The sequence below is a fragment of the Chanos chanos genome, chromosome 10 (assembly GCF_902362185.1).
Source record: "Chanos chanos chromosome 10, fChaCha1.1, whole genome shotgun sequence".
In the NCBI taxonomy this organism is placed as follows: Eukaryota; Metazoa; Chordata; class Actinopteri; order Gonorynchiformes; family Chanidae; genus Chanos; species Chanos chanos.
Window position 1 is genome coordinate 39,965,902 of NC_044504.1, and position 20,083 is coordinate 39,985,984.

At 42.9% G+C, this 20,083-nt stretch overlaps 2 protein-coding genes across 4 annotated transcripts in view; both read left to right on the plus strand.

Annotated features, from left to right (window-relative positions):
• Positions 1–504: 504 nt before the first annotated feature.
• On the plus strand, positions 505–13,373 carry zc3h15 (zinc finger CCCH-type containing 15). 2 transcript variants are annotated; one of them, XM_030787104.1, is made up of 10 exons: positions 505–688; positions 1,683–1,784; positions 1,894–2,002; positions 4,321–4,473; positions 4,657–4,748; positions 6,160–6,345; positions 10,488–10,634; positions 11,002–11,112; positions 11,279–11,411; positions 12,233–13,373. In XM_030787104.1, the coding sequence occupies exons 1-10, from the start codon at positions 614–616 to the stop codon at positions 12,424–12,426; spliced, it is 1,302 nt and encodes a 433-aa protein (XP_030642964.1). In that variant the 5' UTR covers positions 505–613; the 3' UTR covers positions 12,427–13,373. The 2 variants fall into 2 exon arrangements, with proteins under 2 accessions (XP_030642964.1, XP_030642965.1); XM_030787105.1 differs by having other exon boundaries at positions 11,288–11,411.
• Positions 13,374–13,490: 117 nt separating this feature from the next.
• The window catches only part of itgav (integrin, alpha V), a 28,293-nt gene continuing 21,700 nt past the window's right edge, over positions 13,491–20,083 (plus strand). The window contains exons 1-2 of one of the 2 annotated variants that reach the window (XM_030786025.1): positions 16,828–17,358; positions 17,773–17,903. In XM_030786025.1, coding sequence (XP_030641885.1) covers positions 17,204–17,358; positions 17,773–17,903 — 286 coding nt within the window. In that variant the 5' untranslated portion in view covers positions 16,828–17,203. Of the gene's footprint in view, positions 13,532–16,827; positions 17,359–17,772; positions 17,904–20,083 lie in introns of those variants that run through there. The other variant, XM_030786026.1, reaches the window with a different exon arrangement.

The following is a 20,083-nucleotide window of genomic DNA, read 5'->3' on the forward strand; positions in this document are numbered from 1 at the left end:
CAGCTACTCCCGGGACCAGCTCCGTTTGTTGTATGGTGCATTGAGTTCATGCAATGAACGTATACTGCATCAGACTCTTAAGACTTTGATTATTTATTTTAAAAGTAAGTGAACAGTCTGGTTAGAATCTTAGCCATATCTGGCCCAGGATGAGAATTCTCTCCCACAGAACAATATGAAACTTGCGTAGCTTCCTGCTTCGGAAACTGCCAAAACGAGACTGAGTTTTGTTTTAAAAGACAATAACAAATACTTTGAAACCATGAATGTAAATTGAACAAAATTAAAATTCACTTGTCAAAACACAAAAGGGTGCTGTGACGAGAGAGCTTGTTGTGCGTCCCTTACAAAATGCTCCTGACACTATGTGCGGTAAAGAGTGAACAGAGTAATTCCTCATTAAACAGATTTTCACCCTTTACGCAGCAAGAGCACGCCGGGTTTTGTTGCACGTTTAATGCTCGTTACCCATAATTCCATACGTCCAGCAGTACTTGCTCTGTGTGCTTTTTCCTATCAGCCGGATGCCGTGGTTGAGACTGGCTTACTAGCTCGCGAATATTCACTAAAAAGGGTCGAATTTGGGTTTTTACGGTAGTATATTTTGGCCGATATGCCTCCGAAGAAACCAGCTCAAGCCACAGGTAGTAAGAAAACGCAAGAGAAGAAAAAAGAAAAGATCATTGAAGTGAGTCAACTACATCAACGTGATGTCGGCTAACATTAGTTAGCTCAGTCTTCAACCATGCTGAGTTTTGGGCCTAGCAATCTGCTATACAGCTTACAAGCAAAAGTTAGCTGCTATCTTAAATTAGGTAGCGGGAAACACACGTCACATCATTTACACTTTTCGCAAATTATATGTTTGTTGTTTTACCCGATAGGAAGATGGTTTATGTGTTGTTCTGGCAAATGCCAAACTGATTCTTTTGATTTTGAACGAGTAAGAATCATTAGATGGTAATGCCAATATTAGCTTTTGAGCTAACCGTTAGCCAGCCTTGTTTGGTGACAGGAACAGTGTATGTTCTGCAGCGGTTGCTACCATGTCGTGGCCGAACGCAGTCAAACTGTGCCTTGTTAGTCTGGTGCCTTCATCAGATTTTGCCCATTCATATCTGACTGCTTGATAACCACCTGTAATGCTTGTCGGTTACCTTATAGACCTGCAGTTCGATGCTCAGCTTTTCACTTCGTGGTTAGTCCAAGGTAGACAGGTGTCACATGTTAGTTAATAATAGTTATGTCTCAGTTAATTTTCAACTATCGTTGCCTCAGCGTGGTAGCTGTCGCCTTGATTCTATATTGCAGTCTGTGTTAGCTTGATAGTTGTCTGCGTTAATGGTAGCCCGATCATGTAGTCACCCTATATATTTGGCTGTTTATGTTGCAACTTTCCCTCTCCCGGTGGGAGCTGGGTAACTGAGTCGGATAACTGTTTTTCGTATCTAGACTGACCATCATGCCGGTTACACGGTGAAACAGGGATACGATAGCTATGGTTCCGATGTTTTCCAGCTGTTTTACGCACTACACCAGATAATGTTGCGTCTTTATTTACATGTTGTCTCTTCTGTACTTTCATTGTTACGTCGTTGTTTAATTACGTTGTTGTTCAGTTACGTTGTTGTTTAATTATGAATGTCAGAGTTATTGATTTTTGATCTGCTTTCTGTTTTGAGGATAAGACATTTGGACTGAAGAACAAGAAAGGAGCTAAACAGCAGAAGTTCATCAAAACTGTCACACAGCAAGTCAAGTATGGACAACAAAGCGCTCGCCAAGTGGGTCTTTGTTCAATGCATTACTTTGTTTAAAGTGTCTTAACTGTCCTGTAGTACTCAATCTGTAGGAAACCATGTTATCAAGTGTGTTCCTTTGAAAACCCTTTAGATTGCTGCAGCTGAAGGTGAGAAGAATAAAAAGCAAGACAAGAAGAAAGAGCTGTCTGAGTTGAACGAGCTTTTCCGACCTGTTGTGGCCGCCCAAAAAGTTAGCAAAGGTAACCAGAGACCAGAGTGAAAACACAAGCAACACTCAGGCAGACAGACGCTATAGTGTTAGAAGCTATAGTCTGGATGAGATACTGCTATATGGCTGAAAATGCGTTTCTCTGAGTGAAGGATGTTACACATTTTTAGGTCTGGTGTGGCCAAGAGTATTGTGAAGTACTGACATTATCAAAAATTTCCCTCAGATTCCTTATACACGTCATAAGTATGCAGTATTAATATAGTAACCTGCTAATTTGGTTAGTATGGAGCATAATGGAATGTAAACAGTGCCTTTTAAATATGAGAATATTTCATTGTATGCAGTGTTAGTAAAGGTAAGTGTGATGCTGAGAACCTCCGTGATGTCCAATGTGGACATGAGTTAATGTGGACATGAGTTAATGTGGACATGAGTTTATAGGCGCTTTCGCACCGGAGGAACTTTTCCATAGTTCTTAGAACTGTTGGAGAAAGTACCCCCTTTTTCGCGTGTTCGCACCGCAGGAACTTAGAACGATTATAGTTCTTAGAACGCTGTTTTGAGGGGCTTTTTTAGCTCCTACTTCAGGGTAGGTACTTTCTCAGTGCAGTAGGAACCTTGTGACGTAGGTGTACAGCCATTGGTCCAGACGCAGGTATACGATGATTGCAACCGCCATTTTTAAAGATCCATGCAAAATATAAAGTCTTAGAACGTATTTCATTTAGCTTTTGATATTCATGTCTCAAAATGTCTGGCATTGTCGCAGGGGGCACATAGTTTTTATGTTTTATTTTACAGGTATTTTATATCCCCCAACAATGACCATTTTGCAACGTCCAATGTATATTTGTACATTGAAGAGGTAGCGTACACTCCGCTTCGGTAGGTGCTTGTGTGTCCGCTTGTGTGGCTGTGATCCGCATTTTAACCTAAAATAAGAATGTGTTTATCCAGCTTACGATTTTAGGGCTGCGGCGGGGAAAAAGGAAAAAAAAACAAAAACACGATGCCGCGGGCAAGGGTCAGGCACAAGCGCTATGCTAGCACCCGAAAAGTACTATGCCCATCAAGTCATTCACTGCTACTGCGGTGGTAAATGCATAAATGCATTGGGAAATTATTTTTTCCATTGGACTGGGTCTATCGCCATACAGTTTTATTTTCGTTAATGAGAGGGCAGTTATAGGTTATCTCATGTGCAATCAATATTTCTGTCATTCAAATTCAATAAAACTCATTGCGTATACTGTAGTCTAGTTTGTCGATTTCTTTTGCCGCAGTAATGGTTCTTTTTTTCCTTTTGGAGGTATTTAAAAGGTCTTAAAAGTCATTAAATTTGTACTTCAAAATGTGCAGCTATCCTGGTTAGTCGTAAACAACAGCTCTTAGCTGCTATACCGTCGGCCAGCTTACGTCACTTCAGCGTTCCTACTGGCGGTGCGAAAGCAAACAGAAAAAAGGCCCTAGAACGAATGTAGTTCTAGGGGAAGCTCCACAGGGGGTAGTTCCTATCGAATTAGACCCTAGAACTGTTCGGTCCGAAAGCGCCTAATGTAGACATGAGTTAATGTGGACATGAGTTAATGTGGACATGAGTTAATGTGGACATGAGTTGTTATGTGGACATGAGTTGTTATGTGGACATGAGTTGTTATGTAGTGACTTAAGGCTGATTTATACTTCTGTGCAGGCTCTACACAGAGCCTACACAGGTGCCCTATGCTGTTGTCAGCACTGATACCCGTGCGCTGGTGTGTCTGCGTTGCTCTGCAATTACGCCGCCAAAACGCTATGCCACTGTGTTGAGTTTCTGTCTGTACTTCAAACAATGGTGACTGAAACTGAGCGGATCATGTTGGAGTTGGAACTAATAAATGTTGAACAATAGGTACTATTACTGAAACGACTGAGACGCAGTGACTCTTTTTCGGAGGTGAACATACTTGTCCCTCAAGGTCTTCCATCTCTTTGTACATTCCGTGACGTCCAAACCGACATTTGTAGAAATCTCTTTCCAGGAATTTGCGGTCATCTAGCAGCCTTTGTCATGTGGCGAGATGTTCATATGTACGGACTCAGTTAACCCCTCCTCGATTTGGTCCAATCACGGTTGTTGCGGCCTGCGTCGCCACGACATGTAGTTGCATTTCTTAGGAGGTGCGCGCCAGGCTACGGCGTAGGGTACGCGGCTACACAGAACCTACGCTGTACGTATGGCAGAGATTCAATGCAGAAGTATCAATCGGCCTTTACGTCACAGAGAAGCATATTTAGTGTGACACCGTGTTTCGTGAAGGTGTGTGTGTTTGTGTTTAACTGTATCTGTGTGTGTGTGTTGTGTAGGTGTGGATCCCAAATCAGTGCTCTGTGTGTTCTTCAAGCAAGGACAGTGTACCAAGGGAGACAAGTGTAAGTTCTCCCATGATCTGACCCTGGAGCGGAAGTGTGAGAAGCGCAGTGTGTATGTGGATGGCAGAGATGAGGACCTTGAAAAAGGCGAGTAATAGTCACACTATTCATCATTCTCCTGTCTGATTAGACCCCACTCGTTTAGTCATGATAAGGAATGTAGTGCGTTTCGATCTGTCTAAAACTACTGTACTCATGCCTGACTCTGTCTCCTCAAATGAGGGTCTTTGTGAAGTGTTCTCTAACTCTTGTTATAACGTGGACGTACAGATACCATGGAAAACTGGGACGAGAAGAAGCTGGAAGAAGTTGTTAATAAGAAACATGGAGAGGCCGAGAAGAAGAAAGCAAAGACTCAGATTGTAGGTTTTGATCCAAGACATTTGTAAATCATGGAAAAGGTCACTGTATATCTGTGTGTATATATATATATATATATATATGTATGTATATACACTGCCTGGCCCAAAACTTGTCGCCATTTGGATTTGGAGCATCTGGAGACAGTGTTGTGATCTGGGGTTGATGCGGTTGGTCAGGTCTAGGCTCAGTAACATTATGTGGCAATAAAATGAAGTCAGCCGAGTACCTGAATGACCAGGTTATCCCATCAATGGATTTTTTCTTCCCTGATGGCACGGGCATATTCCAGAATGACAATGCCAAGATTCATCAGGCTCAAATTGTGAAAGAGTGGTTCAGGGAGCATGAAGAATCATTTTCACACATGAATTGGCCACCACAGAGTCCTGACCTTAACCCCACTGAAAGCCTTTGGGATGTGCTGGAGAAGACTTTATGACGCCAACAAGATCTCACCCAAAAATGAATGCAGCTTGGGGCGGCAGTAAATGTTGTGACGTTGCATAAGGTTATTGAAAGAACACCACGGCAAATGTACGCCATAATCAAAGCTAAAGGCGGAACAATGAAGTATTAGTGTGAGACTTTTTTTTGGCCAGGCAGTGTATACATACATATATAGAGAGAGAATTTTAAAACGACTGAGACATTATCAGTGTGCATATATTTATTTATAAAGAGCGAGAGATTGAGAGAGAGAGACAGTGTTTTAAAATGATTGAGATATTATCAGTGTGTATATATACACTCTCACACACAGACATATATCCCCCTGAGACCCAGCAATTCATTTTTGTCCACTGCAGTGGACATCATGTTTCTGCTCATATCCCTCATACTATACATGTCGGTCTATTAAGTCCTGTTGATTCTCAAAGAGGACTACTGAGGCTTTAAAATGATATCACATGTGAGGGGGTGTGACCTTGCCAACTTCTTCTTCCTTCATTTATGTAAAAAATCAAAATTGAAAAAAAAATTTTTTGCTGGGTCTCAGGAGGATATACATACATATATATACACATGCATATATAAAGAGAGAGTGTTTTAAAATGACTGAGACGTTATCAGGTGACAGGCACAATAATATTACTGCTCCTTTAAAAACGGGTCATTTTTATCTCAAGGAGCAGCAGTTCATGAGGTGGTATTTGAGAAACGTCTCAGATGCCAGTATTGTGCTGTTATGTCTTTTCATGTTTAATGTGTATATTTGAAATTATATGGTATTATTTCCTTCCAAAATGACATCAGAGAGCCTCTATCTCTGTTGGAATCACTTTGCATGCATTACACATACATTACCCTAATGTGAATTATCCTTGCATTACCTTAGTGTGAATTACACATTCTTTGAAGCTGAATGCTGCGTGTAATGTTATTCTTACGGATGTGATGGGCTTTTCCTAGGTGTGTAAATATTTCCTGGATGCCATTGAAAATAACAAATACGGCTGGTTCTGGGTTTGCCCTGGTGGAGGCGACAACTGCATGTATCGTCACGCCCTTCCCGTGGGATTCGTCCTGAAGAAAGACAAGAAGAAAGAGGAGAAAGAGGAGGAGGAGATCTCTCTGGAAGAACTGATAGAGAATGAGGTGAGACTGTATGCATCAAACACCCCAGGGCCGCGGAGTCACTACACAAAACCCCACACAAAACCCTACACACAACCCCACACAAAACCCTACACAAAACCCTACACAAAACCCTACACAAAACCAACTGCATAACTCAGTAAACACCCCAGGGCCGCGGAGTTACTACACAAAACCCTACACAAAACCCTACACAAAACCCTACACAAAACCCTACACAAAACCCCACACAAAACCCTACACAAAACCCCACACAAAACCCTACACAAAACCCTACACAAAACCAACTGCATAACTCAGTAAACACCCCAGGGCCGCGGAGTTACTACACAAAACCCTACACAAAACCCTACACAAAACCCTACACAAAACCCCACACAAAACCCTACACAAAACCCCACACAAAACCCTACACAAAACCCCACACAAAACCCCACACAAAACCCTACACAAAACCCTACGCAAAACCCTACACAAAACCAACTGCATAACTCAGTAAACACCCCAGGGCCGCGGAGTTACTACACAAAACCCTACACAAAACCCTACACAAAACCCCACACAAAACCCTACACAAAACCAACTGCATAACTCAGTAAACACCCCAGGGCCGCGGAGTTACTACACAAAACCCTACACAAAACCCTACACAAAACCCTACACACAACCCCACACAAAACCCTACACAAAACCCTACACACAACCCCACACAAAACCCTACACAAAACCCTACACAAAACCAACTGCATAACTCAGTAAACACCCCAGGGCCGCGGAGTTACTACACAAAACCCTACACAAAACCCTACACAAAACCCTACACAAAACCCCACACAAAACCCTACACAAAACCCTACACAAAACCAACTGCATAACTCAGTAAACACCCCAGGGCCGCGGAGTTACTACACAAAACCCTACACAAAACCCTACACAAAACCCTACACAAAACCCACACAAAACCCTACACAAAACCCTACACACAACCAACTGTATAACTCAGTAAACACCCCAGGGCCGCGGAGTCACTACACAAAACCCCACACAAAACCCCACACAAAACCCTACACACAACCCCACACAAAACCCCACACAAAACCCTACACAAAACCCTACACACAACCAACTGTATAACTCAGTAAACACCCCAGGGCCGCGGAGTCACTACACAAAACCCCACACAAAACCCCACACAAAACCCTACACAAAACCCCACACAAAACCCCGCACAAAACCCTACACAAAACCCCACACAAAACCCTACACAAAACCCTACACAAAACCCTACACAAAACCCCACACAAAACCCTACACAAAACCCCACACAAAACCCTACACAAAACCCTACACAAAACCAACTGCATAACTCAGTAAACACCCCAGGGCCGCGGAGTCACTACACAAAACCCCACACAAAACCCCACACACAACCCCACACAAAACCCTACACAAAACCAACTGTATAACTCAGTAAACACCCCAGGGCCGCGGAGTTACTACACAAAACCCTGCACAAAACCCTACACAAAACCCTACACAAAACCCTACACAAAACCCCACACAAAACCCCACACAAAACCCCACACAAAACCCTACACAAAACCCTACACAAAACCAACTGCATAACTCAGTAAACACCCCAGGGCTGTAGAGTCCCTACACAAAACCCCACACAAAACCCCACACAAAACCAACTGTATAACTCAGTAAACACCCCAGGGCCGCGGAGTCACTACACAAAACCCTACACAAAACCCTACACAAAACCCTACACAAAACCCTACACAAAACCCCACACAAAACCCCACACAAAACCCTACACAAAACCCCACACAAAACCCTACGCAAAACCCCACACAAAACCAACTGTATAACTCAGTAAACACCCCAGGGCCGCGGAGTCACTACACAAAACCCCACACAAAACCCTACACAAAACCCTACACAAAACCCCACACAAAACCCTACACAAAACCCTACACAAAACCCTACACAAAACCCTACACAAAACCCTACACAAAACCCCACACAAAACCAACTGTATAACTCAGTAAACACCCCAGGGCCGCGGAGTCACTACACAAAACCCCACACAAAACCCTACACAAAACCCTACTCAAAACCCCACACAAAACCCTACACAAAACCCCACACAAAACCCCACACAAAACCCCACACAAAACCCTACACAAAATCCTACACAAAACCTTCGACTCCACAGCCCTTGGGTGTTTGTACAGATTCATTCATGTTTAGATCAGTAGTGGCATGGGTGAAGCGTGGTTATGCGGGTGTTGATTCATTCATGTTAAGTAACAGATTCGTTGATGTTAAGATCAGTAGCAGACTCGTACATGTTAAGATCAGTAGCAGACTCAATTTACAATTTTGTGTTTGGCAGATGCTTTTAGCCAAAGCGACTTACAATAAGTGCATCAGTCAGATCCTATTGCCTCATAAACAGAGATCACAATAGGACTGTGCGTTAATTTACCCTTCGTATTGCGTTCATGTTAAGATCAGTAGCAGATTCGTTCATGTTTAGATCAGCAGCAGGCTGATTCATGTTTAGATCAGCAGCAGACTGATTCATGTTAAGATCAGCAGCAGGCTGATTCATGTTAAGATCAGCAGCAGGCTGATTCATGTTAAGATCAGCAGCAGGCTGATTCATGTTAAGATCAGCAGCAGGCTGATTCATGTTAAGATCAGCAGCAGTAAGAGTGAAGCGTGGTCGTGGGGGTGCTCAGTGTGGAGTGTTTGTGTTGCTGTTTCATTACATGCCTCACTGTCCAGGACAGAGTGTTCTGGTGCTGCTATAGAAGTCAGCTAAGCTCACTGACAGTAGAGAGAATTACTGTAATGTTTCCAGCACAGAGTAGAGGTTACATCTGTTTACTCTGGTTCGGCTCGCAACATGGTTTTTGGGTCATGGTTCGATTTGTATCATAGATTGGTTTGTATCATAGATTGGTTTGAGAGGAAATTGAGCCAACTTAGAACTACTGTTTTTGTTTGTTTTTAGTGTAAACATGTACAAATGTAATTTCTGATGCCCTGAGATGCTGACATAAGGTGAATTCCAAAGAAAGAAAGATATATTAAGAATATTCTTCATGAGGAAATGATGTGATGTGCACCAGAGCGACTGAGGGAAAAGGTCCTCTCACAGTTCCAGTCTAAAGTTCCATGTGATGCGATGTACAAAGCACAGAAAACAAAGGATATGACGGTCTCCAGTCGTCTTAATGTCTGAGCACAGTCTCGTACCGAAATAACAACATGAACACAAACAAATCCAAAATGTGAGTGAAATAAATAAACATCGTTGTGTGTCCACAACGTGATCTCTGCTCTGGAAAATGTGGTAAAACCAAAGCCACGCCCACAATTTCAGTGAAAATGATGATAAAACCAAAGCCACACCCGCGATTTCAGTGAAAATGATGATAAAACCAAAGCCACACCAGTGATTTCAGTGAAAATGATGATAAAACCAAAGCCACACCAGTGATTTCAGTGAAAATGATGGTAAAACCAAAGCCACGCCCGCAATTTCAGTGAAAATGATGATAAAACCAAAGCCACACCAGTGATTTCAGTGAAAATGATGATAAAACCAAAGCCACACCCGTAATTTCAGTGAAAATGATGGTAAAACCAAAGCCACGCCCGCAATTTCAGTGAAAATGATGGTAAAACCAAAGCCACACCAGTGATTTCAGTGAAAATGATGGTAAAACCAAAGTAAAGGGCATATCAGCCCCAAAGAACGATTAGCGTTACTCTTAACCATCAAAAGCACGGCATGGGATGTTCTGTACTAAGAATTTGTGTTCCCTGTGATTAGCCATCACATTTGGAAAAAAATATGTGAAAAACCTTCACTTAGTAGAGCTGAAGTGAAATAAAATTCATGGTTCAGTACAGGTGCACCGAGGACTGCAGAACCAGTCAGTATTCTGTTTCTGTACAAAGCTGTGACATCCCAAATGGACAGTTTAACGAACTGAAACTGTAGTATGAATAAACTTTGTCTCAAGGCACTGAATTACTTTGGTCTTTACTTTGCGCATGGTGAGACCTAGTTTAAAGTGTGTTTAAATGTTCTGCTCTTGTTTGTCTCCGTTCTCTCCTTGTAGCGCGCTGCCCTGGGACCAAACGTGACACGTATCACTCTGGCTACGTTCTTGGCATGGAAGAAAAGGAAAAGGCAAGAGAAGATCACAAAAGCAGAGCAGGACATGGAGAAGAAAAAGGCTGATTTTAAAGCGGGCAAAGCACTCGGGGTGAGTCCAGCCAGTCAGGACTCATTTGTGCGGGAAAAGCTCCGAGCAGTTCCCCTCCGCAGGACTCGCACCCTTCACACGGTCCCGAGTCTCACACGCAGAGGTTTCTCCTGAGAACAGCACTCTAGCCTTTTCCTCTGACTCTCCGAAGGGCCAGGGGAAAACCGCTCCAAATTACAGTTTAGTTTCTCCACTCGCTGTGTGGGGTTCATTTGCTTTTATCATTATAGTATACTCATTAGTTTCATAAACTTCACCCAGGTGCTGCATTTTAGCTTCTTCTTCTTTGTTTGTGCCTTTGTGATGTGCTGGTCTGTGAAAACCCTGATGTGTGAGGGGTATTGGTTTGGATATGTTTGGTTTGTAGGTCAGTGGACGTGAGGTGTTTGAGTTCCGCCCTGAACTTGTGGATGATGATGATGAGGAGGCTGACGACACTAAATATGAGAAGTCTGACAGTGAAGAGGATGTTGAGGAGGTAGGCTATGCTCAGCACCTCAGCATTGTTTTCTCAGCCTGTCTTTAAAAACAGGTTTATTGTGGGTTTTTTGTCTTTAAAAACAAATTTATTGTTGGTTTTTTGTCTTTAAAACCAGATTTATTGTGTTTCTGAACAACTACCACATCCTCTTGTTTGCTCACAGGTGCAGGAGCCTGAAGAGTTCCAGGATATTGACATCGCTAGATTTATTCCTAAAGAGGTGGATAACGCAGGGATTACTGTGGCCTCAGCAGACAGATTCACAGCCAAGGCCCAGCCAACAAACCAGACAGACGGTGAGTCACTGTAGTATTTATCTGCAGACAGTGAGTCACTGTAGTATTTATCAGCAGACAGACAGTGAGTCACTGTAGTATTTATCAGCAGACAGACAGACAGTGAGTCACTGTAGTATTTATCTGCAGACAGACAGACAGTGAGTCACTGTAGTACTCATCAGCAGACAGACAGTGAGTCACTGTAGTATTTATCAGCAGACAGACAGTGAGTCACTGTAGTACTCATCAGCAGACAGACAGACAGTGAGTCACTGTAGTACTCATCAGCAGACAGACAGTGAGTCACTGTAGTATTTATCAGCAGACAGACAGACAGTGAGTCACTGTAGTATTTATCAGCAGACAGACAGACAGTGAGTCACTGTAGTATTTATCAGCAGACAGACAGACAGTGAGTCACTGTAGTACTCATCAGCAGACAGACAGACAGTGAGTCACTGTAGTACTCATCAGCAGACAGACAGTGAGTCACCTTGTTACTAAACAGATGGTGAGTCACTGCAGTTTTAAGTCTTTTTCTCTCTGCACTGATTACAGTGTCCAAATTCTGTTGTATCATTTAGTGTTCTGTGACTTAGCTTGAAAGTTTGCATATGATGTCTTCCATAATGAAGTGTTTATACTTGGAGGGAAGTGAGTGCTGTAGCTGTCGCCTTTTGCAGTTTAATTTAGTGATGCAACCACTCCTTCATGATGCCCCAGAGTCCTGTAACCTTGCCAGCCTCGTTTCTGACCAGATGAGAAACGTGAGCTTGGTCCTTGGCTGAGAAGAGTCATGTGGGACCTTCTGATTTCACTTCTGCCCATTTCTCTGACAGACAATAAACTGAGCGAGGCGTCAGGCGGAGCTGAGGAGAATGGAGAACATGATGAGGACCACACCCTAGAGGAGGAGCAAGGAGAGGAGGAGGAGGAGGAGTCAGAGGCGGTGCCAGTGGATGAGAACCTCTTCACAGGGGAGGACCTGGATGAACTGGAGGAGGAGCTGAACACACTGGAGCTGGACGAGTAAGACTGGAACCGTTGGCATGTCTAAGAACTACACAAGTCTAAGAACTACACAAGTCTAAGAACTACACAAGGCTTCAAGTGAATGACAGTGTTTCACCAACAGCTGCAACCAGCGTGTCAGAGTGTGTCTGCCTGTGGTTCCCCTCATCCCATCTGACAGAGAGAGAGAGGATGTCTAACAATGCCTTTTCTTTGCTTTCATTTTATTCCGTGAGGTTGTTTTTTCCAGCAGTCTGCCCTGAACGTGGGACCAGGCCGGGCATTTTCAGCTGGTTTTAGTCACGGCTTTCTTCAAAAATCTGAAATGGGAATGTATTCTAAATAAAATATTTATTGGTCCATCAGGATTTTTCCCATATTGTCTGCTGTAAGGTTTAATTAATGCAGTTAACCCAGTTAATCCTTTGAATTTTAAAGCACTGTTTGGAATTTGGTATGGCCTGCCCCATCCTGTTTTCCACCAATGTGCAAGAACCGGTTTAATGAATACCAATTTAGACCCAGTTTAATGAATACCAATTTAGACCCAGTTTAATGAATACCAATTTAGACCCAGATTAATGAATACCAGCTTAGATCCAGTTTAATGAATGCAAACCATTGTTTCAGTCCATATTCTGTGAGTTTGTGCACTTTGACTTGCAGCATGTCTGTATGAGGAGTTGATGGTGAATATGTGTGACACTGACATTGTAACTCCAGATCAGTTCACACACTGATTGGATGACTTAAACAGCTCTGGTCCATCTGAAGCCAACAAAGGGTTAAGCACGAGTCGCTCAGGTTTGTGTTTTGAACCACTTAGTGGGAGTGTTCATGAGAGAAGGATGAACTGGTAAGTGGAATGTGTTATTTTTCTGTCCTTGTGTTTTCAGTTGATTGAAATTCCTTCGCACCAACATGCCAAGAGAAATTGTAAATAAAAGGATATGGGATACTAACGTAAAAGTCAGTCTGTGTGGGTACTTGAGGTGGTTCTGTCCATGTGACAGTGGACATTCTGAGACCAGAATGAAATATTTTGCATGATGAAGAACTACACCCACGCTGCCTTTTATTTCAAACCAGGCTTCTTTAAGGGACATTTCCTAAAAAGCAGAATTCAGGTAAGTCTATGGGATTTATAAGCTGTGCCCTCAGAGGACAACCTTTACTCTCAGATTTATGCAGGTACTGTAGAGAGTGACAATGTCATGTTTATGTTTATGTAAAATTTGTTTTGCCCATTGTAACAAGATGAAGTCCTTATAAACAGATGTGGCATTGGGCCAGTGGGTTGATGTGTAACAGGCTGCTGTCTTTTCTCCTCATCTGCACAGATAGAAGGTCCATTTGCTTACTAGACTACCATTATACCACCACTGGCTCTGTTCTCCTACCATTATACCACCACTGGTTCTGTTCTACCATTATACCACCACTGGCTCTGTCCTCCTACCATTATACCACCACTGGCTCTGTCCTCCTACCATTATACCACCACTGGTTCTGTTCTCCTACCATTATGCCACCACTGGTTCTGTTCTCCTACCATTATACCACCACTGGCTCTGTTCTCCTACCATTATACCACCACTGGCTCTGTTCTCCTACCATTATACCACCACTGGCTCTGTTCTCCTACCATTATACCACCACTGGCTCTGTCCTCCTACCATTATACCACCACTGGCTCTGTTCTCCTACCATTATACCACCACTGGCTCTGTTCTCCTACCATTATACCACCACTGGTTCTGTTCTCCTACCATTATACCACCACTGGCTCTGTTCTCCTACCATTATACCACCACTGGCTCTGTCCTCCTACCATTATACCACCACTGGCTCTGTTCTCCTACCATTATACCACCACTGGCTCTGTTCTCCTACCATTATACCACCACTGGTTCTGTTCTCCTACCATTATACCACCACTGGTTCTGTTCTCCTACCATTATACCACCACTGGTTCTGTTCTACCATTATACTAGGCTGCAGAACACTGGCCCTATCTATACAAACCACTTGTGCGTATTGTCCTAATAAGAGAGCCATGCATGGACATTCTCTGAAGCTTTTGACTGTGGACCATAATGCTATAGTGGTATAGAGTCCGTGTGCACTTTGCCAGGGAGTAAATAGGACAAGGATTCAGGGCTGTTCTAAACAGGATGCTGTGGAATGGAGGCTCAGCCTACACATGAATATGAGGCTTGTATGTGTGTGTATTAACTAAATAAGTTTTTATATATGTGTATTAACTACAGAGCCCCATCTCACCCACCTTTCAGTGAGCAGACTCTCGGAGCGCTGCTCACTGTCCTTTCTATTCTTACTTTCCATATGATTCATCACACACCTTAGAACTTTGGGTTACAGTGAGGATGATACTGTCAGATGCCCAGCGTGAGAAAGTTCCAGCTTTGACTGACCCTCTGCTTGGAGTATCCAGAAAAATGTCTTCATGGTGTTTTCACCTTGGGCACTTCCTGCAGAGTAAAAACAGCTGTCCTGACTGCAGGGTTATAGGAAGGTCAGATCACTCATCCTTTATCTGTCCATCATAAACTCTGCTTGTTTGACAAACACAACTGCTTATTTCTGAAAGCTCTGTGCATGATGTTGAAGAACAGCATGCTATTCTAAGAATTACATAACCTTTTTCCAAATGTCTGTATAAAAACAGTTTATAACCATGTTCACCAAGTGATTCCCATCAAGCAGTCACAGGGTTAATCTTTCACACAGTCACAGGGTTGTCTTTCACAGTCAGAGGGTTAATCTTTCACACAGTCAGACGGTTGTCTTTCACACAGTCACAGGGTTAATCTTTCACACAGTCAGAAGCTTGTCTTTCACACAGTCACAGGGTTAATCTTTCACACAAAAGTTATTTTCACATTCAGTACTTACATCCTCAGTCATCAACCCTCTGATTTCATGCTCACTCCAAACAAGAGGACTGCACCCACTTCCTGCAGTAACACTCATTAGGCCAACATGCCACTCTCTACTAACTCTGTTTTGAAATACTGATTTATGCTGTATTAGGTCTAATTAAACACCATATTTGCTTTGAATTGATTTGCTCTTCAGTTTTGTTTGAGTCATGTTCAGGCCAAACACAGGCGTTTGTTCAGCTAATGTTCATCTCTAGGGACATTCACCATAGTAAGTCACTTTCCAAACCACCTACGGTTTTGTTTGTCCAGTTCTCATTAGACAAGAACAAATACGCAGCCAGTCAAGATCACATGGCTCCAAAAGCCTCTGGGACCTCACGCCCTGTTGGTAAGCGGTGATACAAAAGAGAGATTGTTTCCGCTCAGGCGGGAAATTTCCCTGCCCACAGAAATAATCACTGGTCTCTTTATTTGTGTCTTTATTTCTTTGAAGAGGATGGGGGAGTCACTTATTATCTGTGCAGCTGAGTAATAAGACAAATCAAAGAAAACAGAGAAGGTGTTCCAACTCTGTCTCTCAGCTTGACAAAAACAAGGTTCGTGTGAAAACAAAAAGACATTAAAATTTAGCAGTTTTAATTCTTCATCCTTGGTAAAGTAGTGACAAGTTTCTTTAGGAGGCTTTGAGATTTTTATTTTTTAAGACAACGATCAGCAATCCCAGCTCAGAGTGGAAGGTCCAGCTCTCTCACCTCTCTGTCTCCCTGTGTTGTGGGAGAAAAAAACCCTCTTGAGATTCAAAGATTGTAGTGTTTAAAGTTTTTAAAGTAGGCCCAGATCTATTTCAAGTAAGGTTATTTTTTCTTCTTGCTAGCCAATCCAAACACAACATGAAATCACTGCTTCCTCTTAATGTTAAGGGCATGTTAGCCCTCAGCACTGGGCCCTGGGGATTTACAGAGTGCATTCTTTGGAGCATACTTCATTGTAGCTCCAAACGCTGTGAATCACACACATATCCAAATATGACCAAAGTATTCCAACCCCCAATTAGTCAGTTTAGTTGTCAATCTTCTGGATAAATTGTGGTTCCAGCGAATCCTTGTACCGATAAACAATAAATGCATCCCGCGATGCCAGCGGAATCGACCGTGCAATTAAAACGGTGCACAAAACTTGCTTAAATAATGACGTCACCGCATGAATTTTGTTTGTCTTCATTGCAAAATTGGGTGCATTGTTTTGACCTCTAAATGTGTACTTTCTGTCCTCTTTTTCCTTTCTTCTCTCGTACGCTAAGTTTCCATTAAAAACTGTTTCATCTCGGTTTCAAACATATGGCGGCGCCATTTCCAAACTTAAAGTCGGCACCACTAGCCTAAAACTTCCATGGAGATTTAGCTCGTCTGTGTGATCGTTTGCAAACCGTACAAGGATCCTCCTTGTATGTTTTAAGCAGAGAGCGTGGATATTTTGCCTAATATACAGCACTCGCATGGGCCGTCCAGTGACGACTGTTGCGGAAGTTTACGTTACGTAGACATCGCTACGTTTTAGTTGGTAATTCTCCACTTCCTGTACAGTGGGGGATCCCGCTACATCAACACCTAAAGTACGACTGACAATCTTAGGTTTTGATATAGTCCGAGACGGAGGATCGTGTGTATTATAATCTGTGATCGATTACAGTATCACTTCAAATGAAAATCTGGATACAGATTTACCGATGCGGCGTTGCCTAATTATTTACCCCATGACATGGAGTGTGGAGTCACTGCAGATCATATGTGTTTGTGAGTACAGAGAGAGAGACTATATTCGGATCGCAACTCCTCGCCCTTGTGTGTATTTGCCAGTCTAAGTCCAGAGGACTTTTGAAACATCGGAGCCAGGATGCTGAACAGTTGTTTAAATTTTGCTCTAATTCTACTATATGTCAAACACGGTGTGCCTTTTAACCTGGACATCGAAAAACCTTCCATTTTTTCTGGACCTCAAGGAAGTTACTTTGGATTTTCTGTAGATTTCTTCAAACCTAATGACAAACAGTAAGTCTCAGTTTACTTTGTGGCTCTCAATTCCCTTATCCGAGTGAAGCAGCCCACTGCGTAGAACTATCTTACGATACAGTGTTTTATAGAAATTCTTTTCACATGGCAGATCTCCACTGAGGAACATCAGACTTTAAAAGACTACATTACAAGATACATCGAGTTTTTAAGTAGTCGTATATCTGAGATTGTCACTATCTTCAGGAATGTAAATGAGGCCGAGCTGTTTTCAAAAATGCAGTTTTATTTACTGCGGTGTTAACAAATGACATGAAACGCAAGTTTCGTTGAGACATACCATTATTATTATTAGGGTCACACGTAAATTTGAGCCCTTTTGAAATATTCTTTTATAGAGCTACGTTAGCAACGTTCTGTTTCTTAACGTGGCCAGCTTCTCTTCATTTGTAGATTAAGTGTTCTGGTAGGCGCTCCCAAAGCGAACACATCTGACCAGTCTGCGGTGTCAGAGAGAGGGGCTGTTTACAGTTGTCCTTGGCAAACAAGCGGCGACTGCACACAGTTACAGTTTGACAACACTGGTAAGAACCTCCATGCTGTCTCTGAATAAAGTAAATTAATCTGTAAACTGCTGGGTGAAATGTATGATCTGTTTGTTTGTTTTTCTGTACATTGAAGATGCGGCCCACCTCATTCCAAACACAGGCCTATATATCCTCTATATAAGGAGAGGGTGGTGTCTGCTGTAGCCTGTTTGTAAAATGATTTCAGTGAGGGTTTTATAGCACTGAGCAACAATGTGTCCACACTGTGAAAGCCATGACCAGTAATATCAGGGTCATGTTTCACTCCGAGCACAGACATTTTGTCACTCCACACCTCGTGATGGGATCAAACGACTCAGACCCGGATAAATAAGGGCCTAGGGTTGGTGTTTCTGTTCTACTCCTGCTGCAGAAGCTCAGCCTGCCGGGGAAGAGCACTGGGGTTTGTAATATGAGCAGCTTCACTCCACTGGCCTGGCTTGTGCTCTTGCAAAAACAAACAAATTAAAACATAATTATGGGGCTTCATTTAGGCACCTATTGTTATTATATGAAACATGTCTCTGCTGCTCTCCCAGATCTCATTGGCATTCTGTGGCCTTCTGTGACTGCCCCAGCCCAGGCCGCGCTATGATCCATGCCAGACAGTATACAGAACCCTGCCTCCCACAAAAGCAGCCATGTGGATTATCTCTGTGTACACCCGGTTCCCACCAAACAGATATTATTGCCTGCCACCATGTTCCTCTCTCATTGTCAGTCGAATGCCTTGTTTCTCTGTAACACACTTTACTGAAACAGCCCTAAGTCAGTGAGTTCGGCTGTCAAGTCAGACTGACAAAGCTCTTGTACCAGTTTAAATTTTGTTCCTCTTTATTACTGAGAATAAGCAAGAATGAAGTAAAATGATGTAGGGTTTTCTGTTCAAGCTGTAGGCCTACTTTTCATTTCACTGTGAATCTGTCCTTTCATGCCTTGTTGCCCTTGTTCTGTAGAACACATGCTCACAATAGAAGCCTTTGTGCTGGGCTGACCTGCTAGCACTATGGGAGTTAGCCTGGGTTTAGAGCAGAAGGAGGCAGAGGACAGGAACAAGCAGAGTGACTATACTGTAAGGTAACGCCTGCCAGTGCAGATGAGGAGAAATGGCTTAGAATTGCATCTTATGTCATTTTAGTTATGTGTTAACTTTAGGGGAGATGAGGTGTAATGTTTAAGCCATGGCCTGACAGGGCAGACCGACAGAGCAGACCGACAGAGCAGACTGACAGAGCCTGGGGAAATTCCCTGCTGAACAGATGAGACAGGCAGGCAGCCGGCTAGTGTTCACTGTTCCTGTTTGGAGATTAGATGGCATCTGTGGCAGGGAGTCAAACTCAGATATGTTTATGAAGTTTTGGACTGGACACGCACAGCATTTTATCAAATCCCTCTATTTTTAGCAAGCCCAATAATTACATATCAACTTGTTATCTGGAAAACATATTTTTGGTTCATGTGGTCCTAATCAGTCTAATAAAGTGTTTGACGCTGTGATGGGTGCTGCAGCCACACCTTGGGTTGGCTTGGCTCAGTGCCAGGTCACAGTGTTTGTCAGTGGATGTCTAGTCTGAGAGATATTTAGCTGGTTGAGTCAAGTCAGTCAGTCCCAGCCTGTGTTAAGACAGACAAGCCTGCAGTGATTTTATGACTTCCTTTTATGGCTGCATTAAAATGCTGCAGTGAGTTGAGGTCGGTCTGAAGTTGCTTCATTTTGTGCAGAGGATTGTGGGGTGTTTTCTTTGAATTTGCTGAAACATGTATTGACGTTGCTACACAAGGGGCAACACCTCAAAAAACTGAATTCCACAGGTTGTTACCATCTGCTTGATTTGAAGTGAGATTCTCTGTAACTTCAAATAAGTACGGATTTCTCCAGACCTTTTAAAGAATGAAGGCAGTGCGGATTTTATATGGATTTTAGCAACAGTGGTGTAGTTTCACTTATATTATAATGAAAGGCTTGTCCCTTACCCAGCTCCTTAGGGCCAGAGCAGAAGGTTCTAGTGCCTAACAGACAGCATCGATTCGTAAGATCTTTGGAAAACCTTAAACGGTTCTTATTATGTTCTCCTGTCTATGTTCATGGATATGAATTTCACTCAAAAGCCCAGCATATCAGCTCTTCACTGCTGTTCCCAATCAGGAAAAAGGCCATTAGATTTCTGCTTTCTCCT

Coding starts and splice junctions, on each gene's coding strand:
- zc3h15 (XM_030787104.1), top strand. CDS start 614: ATGCCTCCGAAGAAACCAGCTCAAGCCACAGGTAGTAAGAAAACGCAA. Junction 689..1,682: donor AAAAAGAAAAGATCATTGAA/GTGAGTCAACTA, acceptor TTCTGTTTTGAG/GATAAGACATTTGGACTGAA. Junction 1,785..1,893: donor GACAACAAAGCGCTCGCCAA/GTGGGTCTTTGT, acceptor AAAACCCTTTAG/ATTGCTGCAGCTGAAGGTGA.